The sequence below is a fragment of the Littorina saxatilis genome, linkage group LG2 (genome assembly GCF_037325665.1).
Source record: "Littorina saxatilis isolate snail1 linkage group LG2, US_GU_Lsax_2.0, whole genome shotgun sequence".
Taxonomy (NCBI): domain Eukaryota; kingdom Metazoa; phylum Mollusca; class Gastropoda; order Littorinimorpha; family Littorinidae; genus Littorina; species Littorina saxatilis.
The window spans coordinates 99498153-99521936 of record NC_090246.1 but is presented as its reverse complement, the minus strand read 5'-3'; the positions used below and the strand labels follow the sequence as shown (position 1 = coordinate 99521936).

The window sequence follows — 23784 nt, the reverse complement described above, 5'->3', positions numbered from 1 at the left end:
AGGCAAATGAAAAAGAAAGGTGACCTCAACCTCTATCAACAACATATTGCTTATGTCTGTACTGAATTCTAAGAATGATGAACACACAAGCACACACACAAGCACACACACACTCTTTCTCTGTGCCATCTGCTGCAGATTGTTTACTTACACAACAGAACTCTGGCAGCATCTTCTATTTTCTTAACAAAATTAGCAAGATGCTTGTGCTATTCAGACAGTATCTATCCCTCCTGTTCTTACCTCTTTTGTTTGTGCCTGGCAGATTTCCTGCTGCATGGTGCGGTACTCGGTAAGAGTGGTCATGAGAGGGGCAAGGGAGGTAACCGAGTTTTCTGTCAACTTGTCGGCACTACTGGCAAGCTGTATTGCCTCGTCCACCGCTGTAGGCTTGTCATCAGAAAACTGGCTCCTGCAAACATACAAGGCAATCATTATAGACCCCTTTACGCGCATACAACAATTGACAGTGCATTTCCAGTGACAAGAAGTGCAGGGAAACGATTAGGGTGCAGATGTATAGGATCACTGTGGGAGGGTTAGGGGCTATTTCATTTGTATCCATTTACACAAAAAGCTTATTTAGCACGGATCCCCATACAAACCCCATCCTTCAAAGCAAAAGGATTAAAACTGTCACAACAGTTAAAAACAGAACAGCACTGATCAACAATTCTAAATTAAGTAGAAGTGCAATGCCAAGGCACTGCATACCCCCAGCGAAGGACAAATCCGCTTTCTCTCTCTCTCTCTCTCAAACACACACACACAGAGTACAGACTCACGCACGCGCGCAAACACAACACACACACACTAACAGTAACACTAACACATGTGCACAAAATGCGCCCATGTCACCCACCGTATTTTAGTCAGTATGTTCCCAATTTTTGGTGAACTTCCAGCCCCAACTGTAGCCCCTGGTTGGGCACTACGAATCCTTCTTTATCATGTATTATCGGCATGAACATTTCTCAAGTCGATTACAGTATAGCGTTTGTGGGATACCTCCAGCTTCGCTGGGATTACAGTTGAGGTACTGAACAAAAGGGGTGCCAACAATCTCCTCTTTTATTTTTTGTACCAGGTGAAACACCAAACAAAACCATAGGAATCAACCACAAAACAAAGTTTAAGAAGAATTTGAGAGATGTATTTACTTACCTCAGTCTTCTCACTTTATCTGTCAAGTTTGCAGCAGTTTTCAACTGAAACAGAAAAAAATGCAGGCGATTCAATTTATAAATACTGAAGGTTTCTTCAAGATCTTCCAAATAACATTTTCTCAAATTCTTTCTTCTCCTTCTTGCAATATCCTTCCATCTTTCTAAGTTACACTTTACATAAGTTTCATTACTTTGGTCTACATCATATCAACTCTTTCCCTCTCATTCAACTAAATAACATGCATCTTGATTTCAATGAAATAACTTCCTGTGTTTCAAAATACATACACATGTACTAACCTCCGTGACTCTTCAATGTTTTGTTTGTACCTGTTCGCTGCCAGAAAATATTCATATACAAAGCAATGCCCGTATTTACCTAAATTAACAACTTGCAGTGTTTCCTTGATGTATTTTAATGAATACAACACACACAAACACACACATTGTTTGTTTGTTGTTTTTCTTCTTCTGTTGTTTACTGAACAGTCTGTTGCCTGTTAAAGCAAGTTACCCAGGACGTCAGCTGAGGTCCCTCATGCAGAAAAAAGGTTAATGGTCAAAATAAACTGACTAAACTAACATAATCCAACATGGTTTTGTTTTCTTGCTTCTCACACAAGAGTATCACCACTTACCTGTGTTCCAACGTTGTTTTCCTCCATTTTTACTGACAAAATCTGGAATTCTTGCTGCAGACTCTGAAAATCAAACCGCCAATGTTATAACCGTCTCATCATACAAAATGTAAATGAAGAAATGAACACACCCCTTGAAGACAGAAATTTGTCAGAAACTTGTCATAACACTCTCCTGTGCTAAATGTTAGGCACACAATCACACTACTTTTGTTGTTGTCAGGCATATTTACACATTTTTCAAATTGTTTGAAAAAAAGGGCAAAAGGTTAATAAAAACAAGTCGTGTGAAGCGATATAAAAATATTTAATCAGTCGGTATCAAACTAAAAAAATCAACTCCACCACATACCAGTCATCGCCAAGACTACATTTAGATAGTCTTGGCTAACAATACCCAAAGACCGAGACGGGTCACGCTCGTCTTCGCGAAGCATGCGACTGTGCAAGTACTTACTGAACATATTTTCTGCAATTCTGAGCACACTGTCAGAGTAAACATAACATATCTATATATTTTTGAATTTAGGAGAAGATGGGGAATACAATGCAGTCATTGTTTAATCTGTTACTAAAAATTCGATTTTACTGACAACTTTAATGAGCAAACTGATTGACTAATTTTTAAAATTTCAAGCTGAAATGCAATACAATACAATAGTCCGGACTTCGTCAAAGAATGCTTTACCAAAATGTCAATCAATGTGGTTGAAAAATGAGGGTGTGACAGTGCCGCCTCAACTTTCACAAAAATCTGGATATGACGTCATCAAAAACATCCATCCCAAAAATAAAAATAAAATCATCTGGGGATATCATACCCATGAACTCTCATGTGAAGTTTCATGACAATTGGTCCAGCAGTTCTTTTATAATCACTTTATACACACACACACCATGACCCTCGTCTCATTGATGACATCGTTTCGATTCCACCTCTATGTTAAAACATAACTTGACTAAATGTAAAAAGAATTACAAAACTTTAATTCTTAATGCACATACAGGTAATTTATTCAACAACACAGATTGCTGCATGACTGCCTTTTCTACACATAAGGATACTTTCCCAAGAAAACCTTGCACTCGTGCTCACCATGTGTAACAACACGGAGGAAAATCGCTTTTAAAAATCCCCCCCCCCCCCCCCTATTTAAGACCTCTCCCCTTTTAAGACATTGCTTTTTCAGACTTTCAGTCCATAGCCTCTGTTCATTTACCTCCATTTTAAGATCAAGACTACCCCCTTTTCAGATTTTCAGTCCATAGCCTCTGTTCATTTACCTCCATTTTAAGATCAAGACAACCTCCCTTTTCAGATTTTTCAGTCCATAGCCTCTGTTAATTTACCTCCATTTTAAGATCAAGACTACCTCCTTTTTCAGATTTTCAGTCCATAGCCTCTGTTAATTTACCTCCATTTTAAGATCAAGACTACCTCCTTTTTCAGATTTTCAGTCCATAGCCTCTGTTAATTTACCTCCATTTTAAGATCAAGACTACCTCCTTTTTCAGATTTTCAGTCCATAGCCTCTGTTAATTTACCTCCATTTTAAGATCAAGACTCCCTCCTTTTTCAGATTTTCAGTCCATAGCCTCTGTTCATTTACCTCCATTTTAAGATCAAGACTACCTCCTTTTTCAGATTTTCAGTCCATAGCCTCTGTTCATTTACCTCCATTTTAAGATCAAGACTACCTCCTTTTTCAGATTTTCAGTCCATAGCCTCTGTTCATTTACCTCCATTTTAAGATCAAGACTACCTCCTTTTTCAGATTTTCAGTCCATAGCCTCTGTTCATTTACCTCCATTTTAAGATCAAGACTACCGCCTTTTTCAGACTTTCAGTCCATAGCCTCTGTTCATTTACCTCCATTTTAAGATCAAGACTACCGCCTTTTTCAAGACCTGACTTTTACAGTTTGGAGATTTAAAAATTGGGATTCCACGGTACTCTCAAAAGGAACAGATAACTCACCTTCATCTTGGCGTGTGCAGCGGAAAGATCCATGCTAGTTTTCTCAATCATTCTATTCTTGTTCTGTAGCTCAATTTTCAGGTCAGAGAAGTTTGGGCCCATTTGGTTTGTCATTGGGCTGCCCATCTGATTAGGGTCTGGACCACGGTTAGGACCCCCAAACCTGGAGACAGCACATTCTTTCTTACATCAACTGGGTAAATTAACAGTGACAGATACCTTTAGTTAATGTTTAAGGAAAGGGTACATAGTATATAGAAAGGGTGGGGGGATAGTTATGAGTGGATCGAAGTAATAAGTACTCAAATTACTGAATCGAAAATAATTCATGGACGCATTTTTTGGGATGAATTTTTTGTTCTTAGAGCACAATTTGTAAGATGAAATTAAAAGCACTCTAATGAATAAAAAAAATACATCAGATGCAGACTGGTGAGTACACATCCGGCACTTCTGACACATACACCCAATAAAAAGATATAACATATAAACCTTGATTTTGGTTTACATATGTACTGTACACACAATTTTTTGAAACAGTGATGATTAAATGGGTAGTTAGTAAATGTGACCGAGTGTTTTGCGAGCGTAATGCTATCTGGGCAGCTACCACGCAATCTCGTCCAACTGACCGAATCAGCAAGGCAGAAAAGTTACCCCGGATATCTAGCAATCCCCTTCTCGCGATGCAACCCAAGCTCTCGCCATTTTATCGCAAAACTTATTTTCTGACAGTATTCAGAAAGTCCTTGATTTGTTTTGAATTTTTACTTGACGCTTACCTAGAGCCTCCCATCCTCATGTCAGGTTCACCAATCAACGGCCGACCACCAGGTTTTCCCCCCAATCCTCGTGACATTGGCGGGATGTAGCCCCCACCATCACCAATGTGGAAGCTGGGTCCTGACATTTGGTCGCCTAGTGGTGGCTGCTGCATTTGCTGCTTTGGCTGCAAAGGATTTTTCATCTACAATCCAGATTAGATGTTGGTACAAAAGGAATATGATATTGTCGTTGTTACAATTCTATGACTAGTTTTCCATGCATTCAGGAGGTTAATACATGATCCAGATTAGATGATGTTACAAAAGTAATATGATACTGTTACTATTCAATGACCAGTTTTTCATCTTTTGGGATGTTTAATCTATAATCAAGATCAGATCTTTTTTTTACAAAAGAAATGTAATTGGTTTCTATTCTATGACAGTTTTTCATATGTTCGGATTAAAAAAAAAAGCATAAGACAGAAGCAAATACAATATAATGAATTAAAAAAAAAATGGAAGAAAATGCAATGCACAAATAAAAGACTGACAGCATAATTTAAAAGCTGGTGGGAATGATATTTTACATATAATTTGTCCCAGAATGATTAAAGCTTTTTTTTCACAAAACGTGTTACCATACCAAAAGATCTAATCATAAAGCTTTCTCAAATTGCAAAATTGCTCATCGTAATAACCATAACAATACCTTGTGAATAAATCACTGTAAAATGGAGAACTGAAAAGCAAAATGGTGTACAGTGGTAGGTGCAATGAAACACCCCTCCTATCAGAGGCCATCTCCCAATAAAGGACGCCTTCTGTTATCTCTTTGTCTGTTATCTTTACCAAAACATACCTGTCAAGAAAGGTCACCTGCAAATGCAATGACTTAGTTGGTCCCACTGGGGGAGGCTTCAGTAACCTAAACTTTCCCCCGGGGGACACTTACAGGTGGGGGTCAGAACGAGGCGTTACACCGGTACCATTCAATACCAAAATAAGAGAAACTTACAGGTGGGGGTCAGAACGAGGCGTTACACCGGTACCATTCAATACCAAAATAAGAGAAACTTACAGGTGGGGGTCAGAACGAGGCGTTACACCGGTACCATTCAATACCAAAATAAGAGAAACTTACAGGTTTAGTAACGGCAAATCCATTGTCTATGAGTCCTTGGTTAAGGTTGATGTCGTCCACATAAAGCTGAGCAAACAGCCCTGTGCCGTCTGGCAGTCTGAATGTAGGGTGCACCACAATCCTCTGGTTCTCTCCAACCGCCTCTTTCAGGTACTTTATGGCCTGAAAAATTAGGCATTGTTTTGGTTTTTTTTAATAATTTGCTCAGCTGTTTGATGGTGAAAACCCACATGCATGTGTACATGGATGCATGCAGGTACATTTACGCACAAATTAATCGTTAATAAATAATAACAAGGGAAATCACATTCAGACACATACAACATGCAAAAGATTCTTCAACCAATCAACTTAATCTTTTACATAACCCTAGAGCAAGCTGGAAAGCTGACCATCATAATGTGTTGAGCTCTACGTACATAGCATTCAGGCAAAATTCAACTTTCACTTTTTGTTTATTTCTACAGAGTCAAGCAGAAGTTTGAAAGAGGTGAGGCAAACATGGTCTCTCTTTGAACATCACCGGGGACTAGAAATAATAAACTTTCATAGTTCTAGCTATTAACTAATCCATGAAAACACCAACACAGCCTAGGGCAAGCACTACCCATAGCTGCCAACCTTCTGAAGTCAAAATCCAGGAGCCAGGGGGTCCAGGGGGACCGTTTAGTCTTGAATATGAGCAGGGAGAAGTTGTACAATTCGGGAGGGGGGCCCGGGTAGCTCATGTGGTAGAGCGCTGGACTTGTGATCGAAAGGTCGCTGGTTCGAATCCAGGCCGGGACGGACACAGGTCAACCTTATGTGCAGACCCAGAGACGGTCTCCATCTCCCACCCCCGTGTCACCACAGTGGCACGTAAAAGACCTCGGTCATTCTGCCATAAGTGCAGATGGCCGATTCCACCTAAACACGCATACACTTGTGCATCTCATCTAAAGTCGGGTTAAAACCCAGGAACATGCCCCTAATGGCTTTGCCGTGAGGGAGTAAAACTTGAATTTCTCTACAATTCGGGAGATTCCCGGAAAATCAGGGAGGGTTGGCAGCAATGACTACCCCTTACAGAGATTGTTTTGGTCACACACATACACACCCTTGCGCATGCACCCACTCCCCCCCCCCACCCCCCCACCCCCCACACACACAAATGGCACACCTCTTTGTCCTTGTTGGGCAGAAAGCGTGTATTGTGCATCATGACTTTGTCTGCAAAAGGTTTGAAGGCGGCCATGTCTACCGGCAGCTCCACCAGATCTTTGACGCTCACCTCCTCACAGTTTCCGTAGTCTATGTACTGCACCTTCACCTACAAAAACACAAGATATCTCACTGACCAAAAAGAGTAATGACAAAGAAAACGGCTCTTAGCGACTGCCACGTTGCACAAGCAAGAGTACATGTAGAGTGTAACCCCCTTGTCAAAACTCCAAAAATCTTTTTTTTTTAAAAGGGGTCATTTTACAGTGGTTACGAACAGAAAATTTGATAAAACAGATTCTTAAAAGGGAGAGAGAGTTAAATTGGGGTGTCTTACAAGGGTAGGGGTGTGCGGGAGGGGGAGAGAAAAAGAGGTGCATGTGTGTGTATGTTAGTGAAAAGAGAGAGAGAGAGAGAGAGAGAGAGAGAGAGAGAGAGAGAGAGAGAGAGAGAGAGAGAGAGAGAGAGAGAGAGAGAGAGAGAGAGAGAGAGAGAGAGAGAGAGAGAGAGAGAGAGTGTCAAAACCATCTTTCTGACCTTTTCAATGCTGAAGTTAGCTTTCACTTGGCATCGGTACCACAAACCATCCTCAGAGAATTGGGCTCCATACACCTGTACAGAAACAATACGAGGTAAAGAAATGATGGCATGCCCAATACGAAGCAAACAGAACGGAAATGAAGCACTTTGTTTTCATTTCCATAAAGTGAAATGTATTTCTGTCAACAGAGGTGAACATTTCATCAGAAATAAATACCAGAGATCATTGTCATTGGCAACATGCCATAACTATCCAGTTAATTAACCCCAACAAAAATCATAATCAAACTGGCATTTCGCTTTCAGTCAGCAGTTTGTGTATCAACTGAACGCTATCTTTTATCATAAACACAACATTTCATGTCAATCTTCACAGTAGAAGTTTTACACTCCAAAGTACTTACACTCCAAAGTACTGTTTACAAGGACATCCCCCAAACATTTTTTCTTCCTTTTTACATTTAGTCAAACCTTGACTAAATGTTTTAACATAGAGGGGGGAATCGAGACGAGGGTCGTGGTGTATGTGTGTCTGTCTGTCTGTCTGTCTGTCTGTGTGTGTGTGTAGAGCGATTCAGACTAAACTACTGGACCGATCTTTATGAAATTTGACATGAGAGCTTCTGGGTATGATACCCTCAGACGCTTTTTTCATTTTTTTGATAAATGTCTTTGATGACGTCATATCCGGCTTTTCGTGAAAGTTGAGGCGGCACTGTCACGCTCTCATTTTTCAACCAAATTGGTTGAAATTTTGGTCAAGTAATCTCCGACGAAGCCCGGACTTCGGTATTGCATTTCAGCTTGGTGGCTTAAAAATTAATTAATGACTTTGGTCATTAAAAATCTGAAAATTGTAAAAAAAAATTTTTTTATATAAAACGATCCAAATTTACGTTCATCTTATTCTCCATCATTTTTTGATTCCAAAAACATATAAATATGTTATATTTGGATTAAAAACAAGCTCTGAAAATTAAAAATATAAAAATTATGATCAAAATTAAATTTTCGAAAATCAATTTAAAAACACTTTCATCTTATTCCTTGTCGGTTCCTGATTCCAAAAACATATAGATATGATATGTTTGGATTGAAAACACGCTCAGAAAGTTAAAACGAAGAGAGGTACAGAAAAGCGTGCTATCCTTCTCAGCGCAACTACTACCCCGCTCTTCTTGTCAATTTCACTGCCTTTGCCATGAGCGGTGGACTGACGATGCTACGAGTATACGGTCTTGCTGCGTTGCATTGCGTTCAGTTTCATTCTGTGAGTTCGACAGCTACTTGACTAAATGTTGTATTTTCGCCTTACGCGACTTGTTCTTCTTCTTGACAACTTCTAACCATCTTTCATGAGAAGCATGTCCACGCTTTTGTGACAAAATGCCCATGTGAAAAGCAGATAACACTGGCCCTGTCTTTACCTTGGAATTTTCTGCACGACCTATGACCTTGGGTCCAGCAGGGCAGACAGAGGCCAGTTTCTCCTCTAGCTCTTTGAAAGCTGTTTGGACACTTTCCTGGAGTTCTTGGCACCAAAACAATGTGGGTGTCTCTACGTGTGTCACATACATATTCTGAACAGAGAAACACAAGAAAGAAAATGTATGTCAAGAACATTATTTTCAAAACCAGATCTAAGAAGATATAAAAACATACATAAAACGAAAACAACTTCTCAAGCTCACTAAAGGAACAACAATAAAATGGACATGAAACTAACAACAAAAAACATTGTATCTACATGAGTGCAATTCAGAACATATGCTCTTTTCTCATAGGAACTCTCTGCTATCCGCAATTGTCTCCATTGTGACATCCCTAAAGAACCAATCCAATTGCCAAATGAAGCCTTTACCTTAAGACACAGCAAAGGCAAAATCCCCACAAAAACTGTTCACTGCTGTGGCAACAAAACATCTCCAAAACGCCCTTGTGCCACCATCTTCATGATTTATAACAGCAATGCCCAGAAATGTAATTTGGCGTCCTCAAATTGCCAAAACTTCTTTCAAATCACCAAAACCTTTGCTGTCCTTTCTGCAAATCTGACAAACTCTTTCCACGGTGAGGGGAAAAGGGACGCCAAGGTCTGCCTTAAACGTCCGAAGCTTCTGTGGCCACTTTGGAAAATTTGCCAAGAAAATATTTCCAGAAACATCCCTGAAGGCCTTAAAGTTCTCCCTATGTTGCAGACGCTGCACAAAACTTACCATGGGTGCTAAATGTCCTCTAATGTTGAATGATGAAGTTGGTAGAGGTGCTGGCTGCAAACAAGAGAAGCTAACAGTAACACTCAAAAACCATCATTTAACCGCACAGTAGCTAACATGCCTTTTACTACAACCAATACAAGCATAACATGTTTAGTTCTCCAAATTGCTTCATTAATTGGTAGATCAGACATGAGAAGATGAAGTTGTAACTAAGACTGCCCCCCCCCCCCCCCCCCCCACCATAAACATTTGATTCATAATTGTCCAATTTGTTGTAATGGGGATCTAAAGAGTGAGCTCTGGATCTTTGAAATGCAAGATGTCTGGAGGAATCATATCCTTCTCAAGAATGAGATGCACTTTCTTTATTTCGAACATCCCTGTGCCAATCTCTCGTAAAGTACACACAATGCCCGGCACAAGTTTTAGCAGAGATGCAAAGTACTATAGTGTGCATGTGTAAACAGGATTTAGTCATGGACGACAGGTCTTGGATTCCTGTAACTTAAACACTCTGGATGCCATTCTTAATACATGAAAACCTACATGTATTATTTGAAACTGGTAAAAGTATTACCTCTCCCTCAGGTCCTGGAGAAGATGATCCTATCGGCTCCACAATAGGTACTGGAATTCAAAGGGAAAGATTTAATGAGCTGGCAACATACACACACACAAACAGACACACACAGATCTAGAGAGAAAACCCAGTGTCAAGTCTGTAACAGTTGCAAGCATAAGGAAAGTTCAACGTAGCAACGTGTGAATAAAACCAGCAGAACATCCAAAACATTATGAATATAAATATGAGTTGTTCTTCAGTACTGGTGACAGAAAGGGGGAAAAGTGGTCAAAATTCAAATCTCTAGTTTTGTTTTTGAAATATTGCTTTTCATAAAGCAGAAATACTGTAGTATCTGTTGTACATAAGAAAAAATCACTGGTTCACATGGTTCCTACATAATCTAACTTTTAAAGCTGGTTCTTGTGTGTCTGTGTGTATGTTTGTATGATGACGATAGGACCCGAAACGGCTGCACGGACTGAGACAGGAATTGCAGAGAATGTTCTTTGCCACTCGAGTCGTGTCATAAGGTACTTTTGGAATAGCAAATTTGAAAGGATTCTTAAAAAAAACGGCGGAAAACATTATATACCCTGTGAGCTATCGAGGATCCTCCCCGTCTGGGCTGTCGAAACATGGTCTTGTTAAAAGACGTTTCAAATGCGGTTAACGGGGAGATACACTCGAAGCACATTTAGCGAAGTTATGTTGCCAAATCATCAAAGATCAACATTTCACTACACGGATCGATGCACACAGTCGAAATAGATGTGACTTTCACACGACCGAAGACTACTTACTAGCAGACTAGCAGACGACAAGATCTAAATATTTAGATCAGTGTAAGAGCAATCCGTTGAAGAACAGTTACTCCGCTTATTCGTCTTCAGTTAAGCTTATTTCCCCTGCCATAAGTTTCCTTGCAGATCTGCAGTCGCGTAGTGAAATGAACTAGTGTCATCGGAAGATTCTTCTCAGTCAATGATCAAAGCACAGTAAGTTCTATGCTGACAAAAGTCACTTTCGGACAACACGACGATTGACTTAATTTATGAGCCCAAAGGTAACAATATCGACAAGAATGTACGCATTTGACATTAAATGAAACATTCATAGACAGTTTCCAACTCACCAGATCTGCCAAAGAGCCGTCATTCGTGAAAAAAACGATGATTTTAATCAGACAGGTATCGGAAACAAGCCTTGGTCACCTGCGTTATTCCTTCCAAGGCGACGTGACGGCGCCACATTTGTTTGTTTATGGCTGTTTATCGCGAAACAACACAGTTGAAATTTGTGTGTAAATTACCACAAATTTGTGGTGAATCAGTTCGTCATCTGCGTTTCGATTGTAATTAAGTCAGATTGGAGTTACTTTGAATCGAAGGCGAGGGTAACCTGCGTTATTTGTGGGACATCGTGAACAAATTTGATTGCAATATTTTATACAGAAAGGAAATTTCAATGATTCTGGCTCAGACTTGTAGATCTGTTATGCAGTGTGTTGGTAGTGTATCTGCTTTTCTGCTATGAAGCTCATTTAGAGTGATACGCTGATCGAAGTGGGGTACCCTATGTGGGACATCAGCCGTATGCAGATTACGCCTCAGAACACTCTCGCATTTCACAAAGACAACAATAATTTGCAACATTTCAAGAACTGCATCAGTTTTATTAGATACTATTTCAACAACAACAGCACAAACACGACTATTATCAACAACACAGAACGGGAGGTAAGTCTTCAAAGACGCACCAAGTGTGCGTTCCCGTTTTTGGACGCCATTTTTGCTGGCATTTTCACAGTAAATCTTAATATTTCCATATCTATTGAATGATTTTGGTATTTTCTTTGATTGTGCCGATTCTCCTATCTCTCTGGCATGTACTGGGTGCTTTGTGACCAGTTTCTCCCCTAGACTGTATTGAAAAATGCGTCCGTGTGAGCTGACCCCCACTTGTGACTAGTAGCAAAGAACAACTCATATATAAAGAATCTGAGAAAAAACAAACACAAAAACACTCACCAATGTCAGGGTTTTTCCCGAACTGAGACTTGTCTTTGGTGGACACCCACGTTCCCCCTGTTACCACGACACCACTACCCCCACCAGCGCCGGGAGGTTTGCTGCAACAAACAGTAATAGCTCACATAAAAAAAGAGCAAATCAACCCAGCTTTCCCAAACTTTGCCCACGAGGTGCAGATACAAAGAAAGACAACCTGACCAGTCTTAGGTCAAAAACTGAACACTATTATGTTTATGAGAAAGTGCTTACCTTCAGCTGCACTGGAAATGGTATGCTAGTCAAATAAGTCCAAAAGTTAATTCTGACCTAGGAATGCTGGAAATATGTTTTATTCCCCCCTCTGCTTCTTTACCTCTGTAAACTTGTAGGGGTAGTTATTTTTCGATAATGACCCAGCAACCAAACAAATAACGACCCAGCAACAGCCTGAATCCTCGATAGTGCAATGGGTTGAGAGGTTGTTCTGTTTCGGTACTACTTTTTGCGACTGAAAAGTTCAGAACGCTCTAATGTACGAAGTATACATCTCTGGAGCAAACAATACAAACATACCGCATTTAAATTAACAACTACAGGCCTGAACACATGAATCTCCATATAAAATCCATGAGTTCGGTTGTTTTCTGAATCTCATCTGCCGTGGCTCAAGCCGTTCATCACAAGCAATTTCCCAAGGCAAGTAACTCATACTTTGTCTAGCGACAAGAGTAGTTCCCCTTCTTTTCACTCAGTTCCTTCGACAACAGACTGCAATCCGACGGTCAGTTTTCAACAATATTTCATTTAATAAACAGATCACACGCAACCAAATGCACACATCTCATCAATTTAAACAACATAAATGGGTTTCATACACTATTTTCCCCGGAAAACTGAACTTCATACAGTTTTTAACGTTGGAACACGGGTGCAAAAGTTCGTCTGCTAGTCCCATTTGACGAAAAAACATTACCCTAAGCGATACCAAAACATATACAGAACACACAATATCTGCCTTTGCCGCCACAGCAGAATAACAGCATATCTGTGTACTTGATTTTAGCCTAAAATAGGAAAACTGACAAGAAGTGTTAACAGAATGGAATGATTTGCACGGAACTATACAACCGCGCATTAATCGATCGCCTGCGCAGGTTGACTGGTTGAGAGAATAGGATTCGATCAAACTTTCGCAAAAAAACTCCTCTTTTCTTTGAATAACTGAAGAAAGGAGGAATAAAGAGGTTACACACCTCGTCTCAGTGATTATCAAAAATAATGGTCTCAGTTCGCGGTCATGAAAAAGCTCGCTAAAGCTAGCATTTTTCATGATCCGCTAACTTCGACCATTATTTTTGATAATCACTGAGACTCGGCATGTAACCTCTACGTATGCAACCTGCTGGTAAGTACATTTTCAAGATGAAAATTGCTGAAACAGAAGAATTTTACTCACTTAAGGCGTCGCTCCATCCGTTTAACGAGGATGGGCTGGCCATCCAGCAGCAAGCCGTTGGCTTCGGAGACTGCACGGTCAGCATCGGGCTCCGACAGGTAGCGCACCACCCTGGGATACACAGCCACATGTTAACTGTTTTCCATTTAATGTGAAACAAGAAGGGCAAAGCCCATACGACTCACATGCTTGACCTTGACCTTTACATGACCTTGACCTTCAGAGTCAAGGTCAAATAACTAAACTTAGCAATGACATCATACACTAAGAACTGCTTTACACATTTTTCCTACCAAAATACATGTGACCTTGACCCAAGGTCAAGGTCATCCAAGGTCATGCAACACAAAGCTGTTAATTCAAGACATAGGAAGTACAATGGTGCATCTTTCTACCATGAGATATGGTCACTTTTAGTGGTTCACTACCTTATTTTGGTCACATTTCATAAGGGTCAAAGTGACCTTGACCTTGATCATATGTGACCAAATGTGTCTCATGATGAAAGCATAACATGTGCCCCACCTAATTTTTAAGTTTGAAACAGTTATCTTCCATAGTTAAGGGTCAAGGTCACTTCAAAATATGTATACAATCCAACTTTGAAGAGCTCCTGTGACCTTGACCTTGAAGCAAGGTAAACCAAACTGGTATCAAAAGATGAGGCTTACTTTGCCCTATATATCATATATAGGTGAGGTATTCAATCTCAAAAACTTCAGAGAAAATGGAAAAAATGGGAAAAATAGCTGTTTTTTAGACAACATTTATGGCCCCTGCGACCTTGACCTTGAAGCAAGGTCAAGATGCTATGTATGTTTTTTGGGGCCTTGTCATCATACACCATCTTGTTAAATTTGGTACTGATAGACTGAATAGTGTCCAAGAAATATCCAACGTTAAAGTTTTCCGGACGGCCGGACGGACGGACGGACGGACGGACGACTCGGGTGAGTACATAGACTCACTTTTGCTTCGCATGTGAGTCAAAAAAGGTGAATGTCCACGCGATTTCACAATTTAACTAAATTATGAACCTACATTGCTCCCAACCTTATGATTATGAAATCCCTGTGGGGGTCCGGGGTCCGCAGAAGGCCCTTGTCTGACTTGTCGACAGTCATAGTTCTTCTTATGCTGCGGTAAAAACCTCACTTTAGCCTTTGGTTTTTGATCTTTTTGTTTTTGGCAGCATCTTTTAGAAGGCCAAAACCGGAAAGCAGCACAACTAATTTTTTACACATGCGCACATCGACTTGGCTGGTCTCGGTTAACCAGAGCGTGTTTTCACCAGTTTAGTCTCCCAAAAAGAGTCAGCTTTCACAAATTAATTATTTTAGAAAATATCCTTTTCAGGAAAATCGAACAAATTTTGTGATGGATTTTAAACATCAGGAGATTCCCGAATAATGTCGGGAGGGTTGGCAACTATGTTGCTCCCATGAAGACCTACTGTACATCCACATTTCATGGATATTTTTACATTTTGTGGGGGTTGTGTTTACTCAGTCAAAAAAAAAGCTGTCAGCAGGCCAGTTAACAAAATACTATCAACTGTTCAAGCCTTTTTTCTGTCAAAAAAAACCTTATTAACTACCTACCTCATTCACTCATATTTTAAGATGAGACGGTGTTACTGCAAATAAATACTGGTTATTTGTTTACATCTGACTTTGTAACACCAAAAGAAAATAATGAATCAAACAATTAGGCACAAAAACAAAAAAAAATAGGTGTGGTTAAGGTAACATAGCCAAAAAAAATAGGGTAGGAAGGTAGGCAATCACTTTTTTTTAAAACTTTTTTTTCTAATGTGTACAAATTAAACCTACTTGACAGGGAAATAAGTGTGCGACTCAAGCGCTTTCGCTTTCATTGTGTTTTCTGCATTCGTTTTTTCTTTTTTTTGACAAATGTAATAAAAAGTTATAGGGTCGGCCCCTAAAAATAAGGTAGGTCGGGTTACCGTAACCACACCTATTATTTATTTTTTTTTTTTTTACAATTTTAGGCCTAACATACAGACAGATGATACAAGAGGTTAATAAAAAAAACTTACACATATTTCCCTTGATTATTTTCCTTCACAAAAACTCCTTTCGTCTCCCCGTACTGAGTGAACTGCTTGGACACCTTTTTCTGCAACAGAAAAAAAATAAAAAAAATAAACTGACCTGGGCATTTTAATTAGCATGCGGAACTGTAATGTTTTTATCAGGTGGAGTGGGGGCCTTCAACTTAAAGTAACAGAAAAATCCTAAGTTCAATCTTCTATGATGTCGTCAACATTCTTTCCCCAAAGAAATGCAAGGCATCCGTGTAAGTGGACTGGTCACCTAAATCTATGATCTACCAAAGGATTAGTGATTTACTTCTCAAACAAGTTGTTTGGCAAAAGAGAGCAGTACCACAGGTGACTGCTATTAGTATTACTGAGTGAGATGTAAATCAATCAATCAATCAATCAATGACGCTTATATCGCGCATATTCCGTGGGTACAGTTCTAGGCGCTCTGCAGTGATGCCGTGTGAGATGAAATTTTATACGGCCAGTAGATTGCAGCCATTTCGGCGCATATTTACCTTTCACGGCCTATTATTCCAAGTCACACGGGTATAGGTAGACAATTATTACTGATAGGAGCATGCATTTTGAACATTTGACAGACGGGCGCTGTGGCGGGGTGGTAAGACGTCGGCCTCTTAATCGGAAGGTCGAGGGTTCGAATCCCGGCCGCGGCCGCCTGGTGGGTTAAGTGTGGAGATTTTTCCGATCTCCCAGGTCAACTTATGTGCAGACCTGCTAGTGGCTTATCCCCCTTCGTGTGTACACGCAAGCACAAGACCAAGTGCGCACGGAAAAGATCCTGTAATCCATGTCAGAGTTCGGTGGGTTATAGAAACACGAAAATATCCAGCATGCTTCCTCCGAAAACGGCGTATGGCTGCCTAAATGGCGGGGTAAAAATGGTCATGCACGTACAATTCCACTCGTGCAAAAACACGAGTGTACGTGGGAATCTAAGCCCATGAACGAAGAAGAAGAAGAAGAAGAAGAAGAAGAACATTTGACATGTACAGTTTGATTTTACAGGCTGTTCCGTTATGCAGCATCTGCACTGGCTTGTTTCATACTGTTGCACTGTACGACTGAGCCATGAAGTTACTTTTTTACACTAAATTATATTAGGTAAATTAAGGCGTGATCGTTGTTCTGTGAACAGCTGGAGATGTTGCTGATTTAGTTGAAGTCAAAGTGATAATTTACTTTAGCTGGCAATCTCTGGTATTTTCCTGGATTTTAATGAAAATACCAGCAAAGACATCAACAACTAGTCTCTCGTTCCTGTATCACATTTGAAAGATTTTTTATATAAAAAAAAGTGGTATACACAGGGATGTTGTTACAAATTCACACCTATAGGACAAATCTCCTGAGCTTTTTAGAATCAATAGGACATTTGACCGCTTTCAGAAATTTCAATAGGACATTATAATTTTGTGCAAAACACTGTCAATGGAATGGTTCCAAAATCATGTGCACACACACATGCTTTAACACACACACATATAGTATATGATATACACCGAACATTTTTGCATACATTGTTTTATTAATTTAGTTCCAAATAGGACACACACAAAAAGAAACAAACATCTAAAACCTTCAGCACTCTTTTTTTGATTGTCTCACAAACTGCATGATGAGAAAATTTAAGAAAAGTCCGTTTCAACACAGATTTGACAAAGCAGCAGTCTCTTTGCTGTCAAGGTCTAACCAACCAAACAGGGTCAGCCATGGATAGTTAAAAGACTGTTTCTGCGAATTTCCTGCTGTGCCGACACTATGTCCTGTACAAAAGACAAAACTTCTCTTTCCGTGGTTGTGTCAGTTTCAGCGGCGACACTGTCATTGGCACTGTCATTTTCAAGAATAACGCTCGCCGTGTTTTTGACACAAACGGACAATGACCGCGCTCAGTTGAAAACGATAGGACATCTGACCGCCATGCGGCTATGTGAATCGGATCGTTTTCAACCACGAAGGTTATATCGCGACGGGGAAAGGGGGGGAGATGGGATAGAGCCACTTGTTAATTGTTTCTTGTTCACAAAAGCACTAATCAAAAAATTGCTCCAGGGGCTTGCAACGTAGTACAATATATTACCTTACTGGGAGAATGCAAGTTTCCAGTACAAAGGACTTAACATTTCTTACATACTGCTTGACTAAAATCTTTACAAACATTGACAATATTCTATACATGAAACACTTAACAAGGGTAAAAGGAGAAACAGAATCCGTTAGTCGCCTCTTACGACATGCTGGGGAGCATCGAGTAAATTCTTCCCCCTAACCCGCGGGGGGAGTTCCCTGAGCTAAATTACCAGTTTCTATTAGATCATGTATGTATTTTGTTTGGCTTTCCGGCAATGTCTGCTTACTAAACACCTTGCGGGAACACTGAACAATGTGAATCATCATTAGTCACACAGGCTACTGGGATTTTAACTGCTGACAATATTGTTGAGTGATATCAAAGACGGTCTTAATTTTACAATAAAAGAGTGTCCGCCTGTCTTTAGAAGAAGAAAAAAAAGTCTCCTCATCATGAACAGTTCTTTTCTTGTTTGTTTTAGTGGGCTGTATCCTCATTATCATTAGAACTTAGATCTATAACAGAACTGCTGCAGACAAAGCAGCTCGGCTAAACCGAACATGAGCCTGCTCTCATTCTGCCATGTTCTGAAAAGAGGAACTTGCGGCAAGCGTGGAACATTTCTATACCTCGAAAAATGTTTCAGCTGTCTCTAGGCATGTACACCGTGGTTTAAACGATATATGAATAACTAAAGAACTGATAACTCTTACTTCAAGTGCGTCACTTTGCAAGGTTTTGTTTAAATTCGCCACGAGAACATCGTACGTGGTAAGGTTGGCCCGCTTCATTTTGCGCAGAAGACAACCACGATGTGCAAGTTGAATGGAGTTATCGTCCTTGCAAAATGACTGCAAAATGAAAAAAACTGCAATTTCTCAAATATCTCCAATTTGAAAATACAGCAAGCAGAGCGACAAACAATCAGACAGTGAGCTGGGAGAAAGAAATAATTATGGAAATATATACACAACAGACAGACTCGTAGTCATCGATTTGGACAAGCTTCATATTGGGCGAAGTCGACTTCGTCTGTTTACTTTCGCTTTCCGACAGAGCTATGACTAACCAGCAGTTTTGCGGACAGCCGATGACAAAAGATACAAACTCACATCTTGTGCTAGGCTATGATAGACGAGTGACCCTGATCTAAACGTTTGATTTGTTGTATGGGTTATAATGATGAACTTAGAAATGAAAAACAGTATCATGTCACAGTTTTCACGACTAGACTCTCAGTTCCTGAAGTTTAACTGATTGTCAAGTGCATGTACCTTATGTATCGCAAGCAAAGGTGCAAGTCAAAATACTTTTCTTTGAAATTCTGCATTCATTTCAGTTTAATTTTTAGCGCATTCCTTCATGGGGCGTCATCTAATTTTGAATAGAAAAATGTCCTGTTCAGAAGGACATCAAAACAAGTCGCGTAAGGCGAAAATACAACATTTAGTCAAGTAGCTGTCGAACTCACAGAATGAAACTGAACGCAATGCAACGCAGCAAGACCGTATACTCGTAGCATCGTTAGTCCACCGCTCATGGCAAAGGCAGTGAAATTGACAAGAAGAGCGGGGTAGTAGTTGCGCTGAGAAGGATAGCACGCTTTTCTGTACCTCTCTTCGTTTTAACTTTCTGAGCGTGTTTTCAATCCAAACATATCATATCTATATGTTTTTGGAATCAGGAACCGACAAGGAATAAGATAAAAGTGTTTTTAAATTGATTTCGAAAATTTATTTTTGATCATAATTTTTATATTTTTAATTTTCAGAGCTTGTTTTTAATCCAAATATAACATATTTATATGTTTTTGGAATCAGAAAATGATGAAAAATAAGATGAACATAAATTTGGATCGTTTTAAAAAAATTTTTTTTTTTTTTACAATTTTCAGATTTTTAATGACCAAAGTCATTAATTAATTTTTAAGCCACCAAGCTGAAATGCAATACCGAAGTCCGGGCTTCGTCGGAGATTACTTGACCAAACTTTCAACCAATTTGGTTGAAAAATGAGAGCGTGACAGAGCCGCCTCAACTTTCACGAAAAGCCGGATATGACGTCATCAAAGATATTTATCAAAAAAATGAAAAAAACGTCTGAGGATATCATACCCAGAAACTCTCATGTCAAATTTCATAAAGATCGGTCCAGTAGTTTAGTCTGAATCGCTCTACACACACACACAGACAGACAGTCACACACACATACACCACGACCCTCGTCTCGATTCCCCCCTCTATGTTAAAACATTTGGTCAAAACTTGACTAAATGTAAAAAGGCGCACATCGGAAAGGTTGTTCTCCCTCTGATTTAGTGATACCTACCATTATAACCACAATTATCACCAAAGCCTCTGTCATTGCGCACTGTTGCGTTTCATCGGCCCCTCAAGTTTATTGTGGCTGCTGTACCTTTACGTGTCTGTTTTGTTTAGTTCCGTCTTCTCAACTGAAGTTGTGTGTGCACGGTCAGTGTCGATCAGGATTCTATATGTTGGGACTGATGGGGTCACAGTGTGCACAAGAAAATTGGTTGATTAAAATCAACATGGCCGAAGCAATGTTTTCATAAAAGAAGCGGTATTGTACGGGCACATGTTGAATTTGGGTTACATGTGTTGCAGAGTATTTGAAAATCCGTAGGCGTAGGCATAAAAACATGCAAAGAAGAGTGATAGGTCCCTGTTGTGAATATAGTCAAGTGGATAAATTGATTACTTATGTTTCACACTAGTTTTGCTGTTACAGCAGTCCCTCTCTTGAACGGACACCCTTGGGCCAGTGCAAACCTGTCTGTATACATTGCAGGTGGCCGGTCACGAGAAAGCCCCCCCCCCCCCCACCCCCATCACACACACTCAGGCACACTGACGGACTGACTGAGTGAGTCTTTGTTACTGGTGAACGAGCTCTACTTGTCCTAAAACAATAAGGTCAAACTACTACAACTTATAACTGAAAGGAAAAAAACTGTCCTGTAAAAATGACGTTAAATGAACGGTGTCAGAAAAAGAGAGATAAAAGAAATCCTCAAATTCCTGAGGATACAGGCACCCCATGAAAGCAGCCACGAACATACTCACAGAGGCACACATGCTTGTGCAGATACTTTGCAAAAATATGAATTGAAAACCTGCATATGTGATAATTTCTTCTTTTTTGTGTGGCTTTATTGAATACTTCAGGCAGTGACTTTTCCCTGTCCAGTTTTCTCTTTCGTCTCTCTTACCCCTCGCTTACCCACCCCCACCCCCTTACCCCCCACTCCCTTTACCCAGCCCCGACAGCACAAGTATCTAATCTGCAAGGCAGAGTACATATTTTCTAAAAGGAAGACTACTCCTCTTCAATTATATCCAGAGATCTTCCAGCTGTCTCCACCATAAATAAGCCAAGTGGTCGAGTCTTATACCCCCTTTCCACACAACCGTTCTAGGTCCCGTTCCCGTACCGACCAAGGAACGGTGCGGGCACGGGAGGGATCGGGACAGAACCGCAATGAACGTAACTGATCGTTAACAAAACTGCTTTGAACGGTATGGTCGGTAGGGACGGCTGAGTTTGGGCTGCACTGATGTTCAAATTTTCAGCCGTTCCCCTCCCGATCAGAATGAACAGTAATGGAACCTCAAACCATCGGTAACGGAACGCTTGGATCGTTAAAAGAACTTAAAACAACGGTAACGCAACGGTAGCGCTCTCACACATTGAGTTGTCATACCCGCATTCCACACATCCGTTCTAGGTCCCGTTCCCTTACCGACCAAGGACGGCTGCCACTATGGTCAGACGCTGCTGAAAGATGCCAAAAAACGGTCGTCAGTTTGCGCAGCGTTCCATTGTTGTGGCAGCAGTCCTTGGTTGGTACGGGAACTGGACAAAGAACGGTTGTGTGGAATGGGGGTATAACTTTTGACACCGACAAACTGAAGAATGAACAGATCTATGAGGTAACCGTCTCAATGGTCCAGGCTCAGGAAACAAAGAGAATATGGCCTGGCGGGGCGATTGTAGCTTCCCTTCTTCGTGTCCGATAGACAAGGACAATAAATAGTAGAGCATAGTGCAATTTCATGTTGGCATCTTCTCCACTGAAAGCTATAACCCAAAGACTGAAGACCAAAGTGCTTACCCCACTTCTGACCCGAATCACCCCCCTCCTGCTGGGTACACGCGCACTCAAGTTAACCTCTGCTTTGACCTGTGTGCCAGGAGTCGGATGAGAGAGAGAGAGACTGAGAGCGAGAGAGAGAGAGAGAGAGAGAGAGAGACACACACACATAGACAGAGACAGACATAGAAAGACATAAGCGGAGAGACTCAGAGGGAGACACAGACAAAGACATACATACAGAGAGAGAGAGAGAGAGAGAGAGAGAGAGAGAGAGAGAGAGAGAGAGAGAGAAAACCACCCTGTAACTGATCTCGTGAGAACGGTAGCAAACGAGACATGTCACCTCTCCGAATGCTCCTGCGGCCATCAATGAGCTCTCTTGCATGATACAACAATATTCCCAGAAACAGACACACGGGGACGCCTAACAGTACCACATGTAGAATAGTTATCTTAGCACATAACCCACGCCATGTCCCAAAATGGTCACTAGTACTGGGGACAGTAGCCTAATCAGAAATTTAGCATAGCTTTGGGGCTGGAGGTGGTGTATGAGTATGAACTCTTCTAGCCCCCCCCCCTTTTTTTTTGAGTGTGTCAAGTGAGTGTGGCCGGGACATCGCGCCGAATCAAAAGCACATAATTATTAATCAACTCATGACCGGATTTTACTTTCTATTCTTGTCAGTATTCTTATATTTCGATTTTACGTATTGATCTCCTATTCTCATTTCTACATGGTGCAAGGCTTCCCCGAGAAGGCTCTTTCCGCTGAATGCTACTTTCAGTTCGCGTACTCCAATTATTTCACATCATTGACGAGGATCAATATGATTTATGCATAATAAATGAGCACAGCTACTTTGCACACAACTGAAAAAGGGTCCTTAGACTGAGCGACCGATGGGAAGTGTCATCGATTATGCACAAACAAGAAAAAGGCGTGCACGTGTGCTGTTGCTGATGCACTAAGATTTAGACCAAAAAGACGAAGCTGTACGTTACAACGGCTGAACAGGTTGATATCCCGTCTGTTCACTGCCGACATCGCGCCCGGCCACCTTGTGCGTTTTACCTGAAGTTGAGGAAAGTTGAGACTCACGCATATTTTTCCGCTTCCTCGTCCGTTTTGCTTTGCGACCTAGTTGCCAGTTGTAGAGATACAGGTCAGGTGATTTTTTGTTTTGTTTTTCTGTTAAATGAAACGACTGCATGCGTTTGCTTTTTTCTCTAAGCCAGAGTGCAGGTGAGTGTGTGTTTGATTGTATGTCACAGAGTATGTTTCACAGTGTGTGTGTAGTTGCCAGTTTGGGGTTCGTACGTGCTATTAACCTTGAAACTAGTAAAATCCTGAGGAAATGCAAATTTTGTTTACCGGGTTTTATCGTGTCTCAATTTCCACACAGAGAATCAAGACTTGATTAAAGAAAAGCCATTGGTCCCGATTTGATCCACAATAGACTTCTCATTGCAGCCGCGTATAGATGTTATTTCGGAGCCACTCACCCATATGTTTAACAGACGTTTGAGGGAAGGAGTATATCCTAAAATTTGGAAAACTGCGAATGTTACGCCTATTCAGTTATGAGTCAGGTTCAGCGGACACTTGTAATAATTATCGTCCGATTTCCTTGTTGAGTTGCGTTGGCAAAGTTTTGGAACGATGTATTCATAGCCACTTATATATCTTTTTACAATCCAACAACATACTCACACCTACACAGTCAGGTTTTATACCCGGCGACTCGACGATTTGTCAACTTGTCTCTATATATAATGATGTATGTTTAAATTACGACAGCGGTTTAACAACACGGGCGGTATTTTT

General features: G+C 40.6%; 1 protein-coding gene across 3 annotated transcripts in view; it reads right to left on the bottom strand.

Moving 5' to 3' along the window:
* LOC138960304 (serine/threonine-protein kinase 31-like) overlaps window positions 1–20218 on the bottom strand; it is a 36612-nt gene extending 16394 nt beyond the window's left edge. Inside the window, exons 1-16 of one of the 3 annotated variants that reach the window (XM_070332145.1) lie at window positions 20168–20218; window positions 18553–18690; window positions 15739–15818; window positions 13680–13790; window positions 12242–12342; window positions 10227–10276; window positions 9647–9700; window positions 8858–9010; window positions 7428–7502; window positions 6850–6999; window positions 5691–5852; window positions 4565–4749; window positions 3783–3945; window positions 1805–1867; window positions 1165–1208; window positions 244–412 (exon numbers count right to left, since the gene is read on the bottom strand). In XM_070332145.1, coding sequence (XP_070188246.1) covers window positions 244–412; window positions 1165–1208; window positions 1805–1867; window positions 3783–3945; window positions 4565–4749; window positions 5691–5852; window positions 6850–6999; window positions 7428–7502; window positions 8858–9010; window positions 9647–9700; window positions 10227–10276; window positions 12242–12342; window positions 13680–13790; window positions 15739–15818; window positions 18553–18690; window positions 20168–20203 — 1734 coding nt within the window. In that variant the 5' untranslated portion in view covers window positions 20204–20218. The remainder of the gene's footprint in view (window positions 1–243; window positions 413–1164; window positions 1209–1804; window positions 1868–3782; window positions 3946–4564; window positions 4750–5690; window positions 5853–6849; window positions 7000–7427; window positions 7503–8857; window positions 9011–9646; window positions 9701–10226; window positions 10277–12241; window positions 12343–13679; window positions 13791–15738; window positions 15819–18552; window positions 18691–20167) is intronic. The other 2 variants (XM_070332147.1, XM_070332148.1) reach the window with 2 other exon arrangements.
* Between the last annotated feature and the right edge of the window lie 3566 nt (window positions 20219–23784).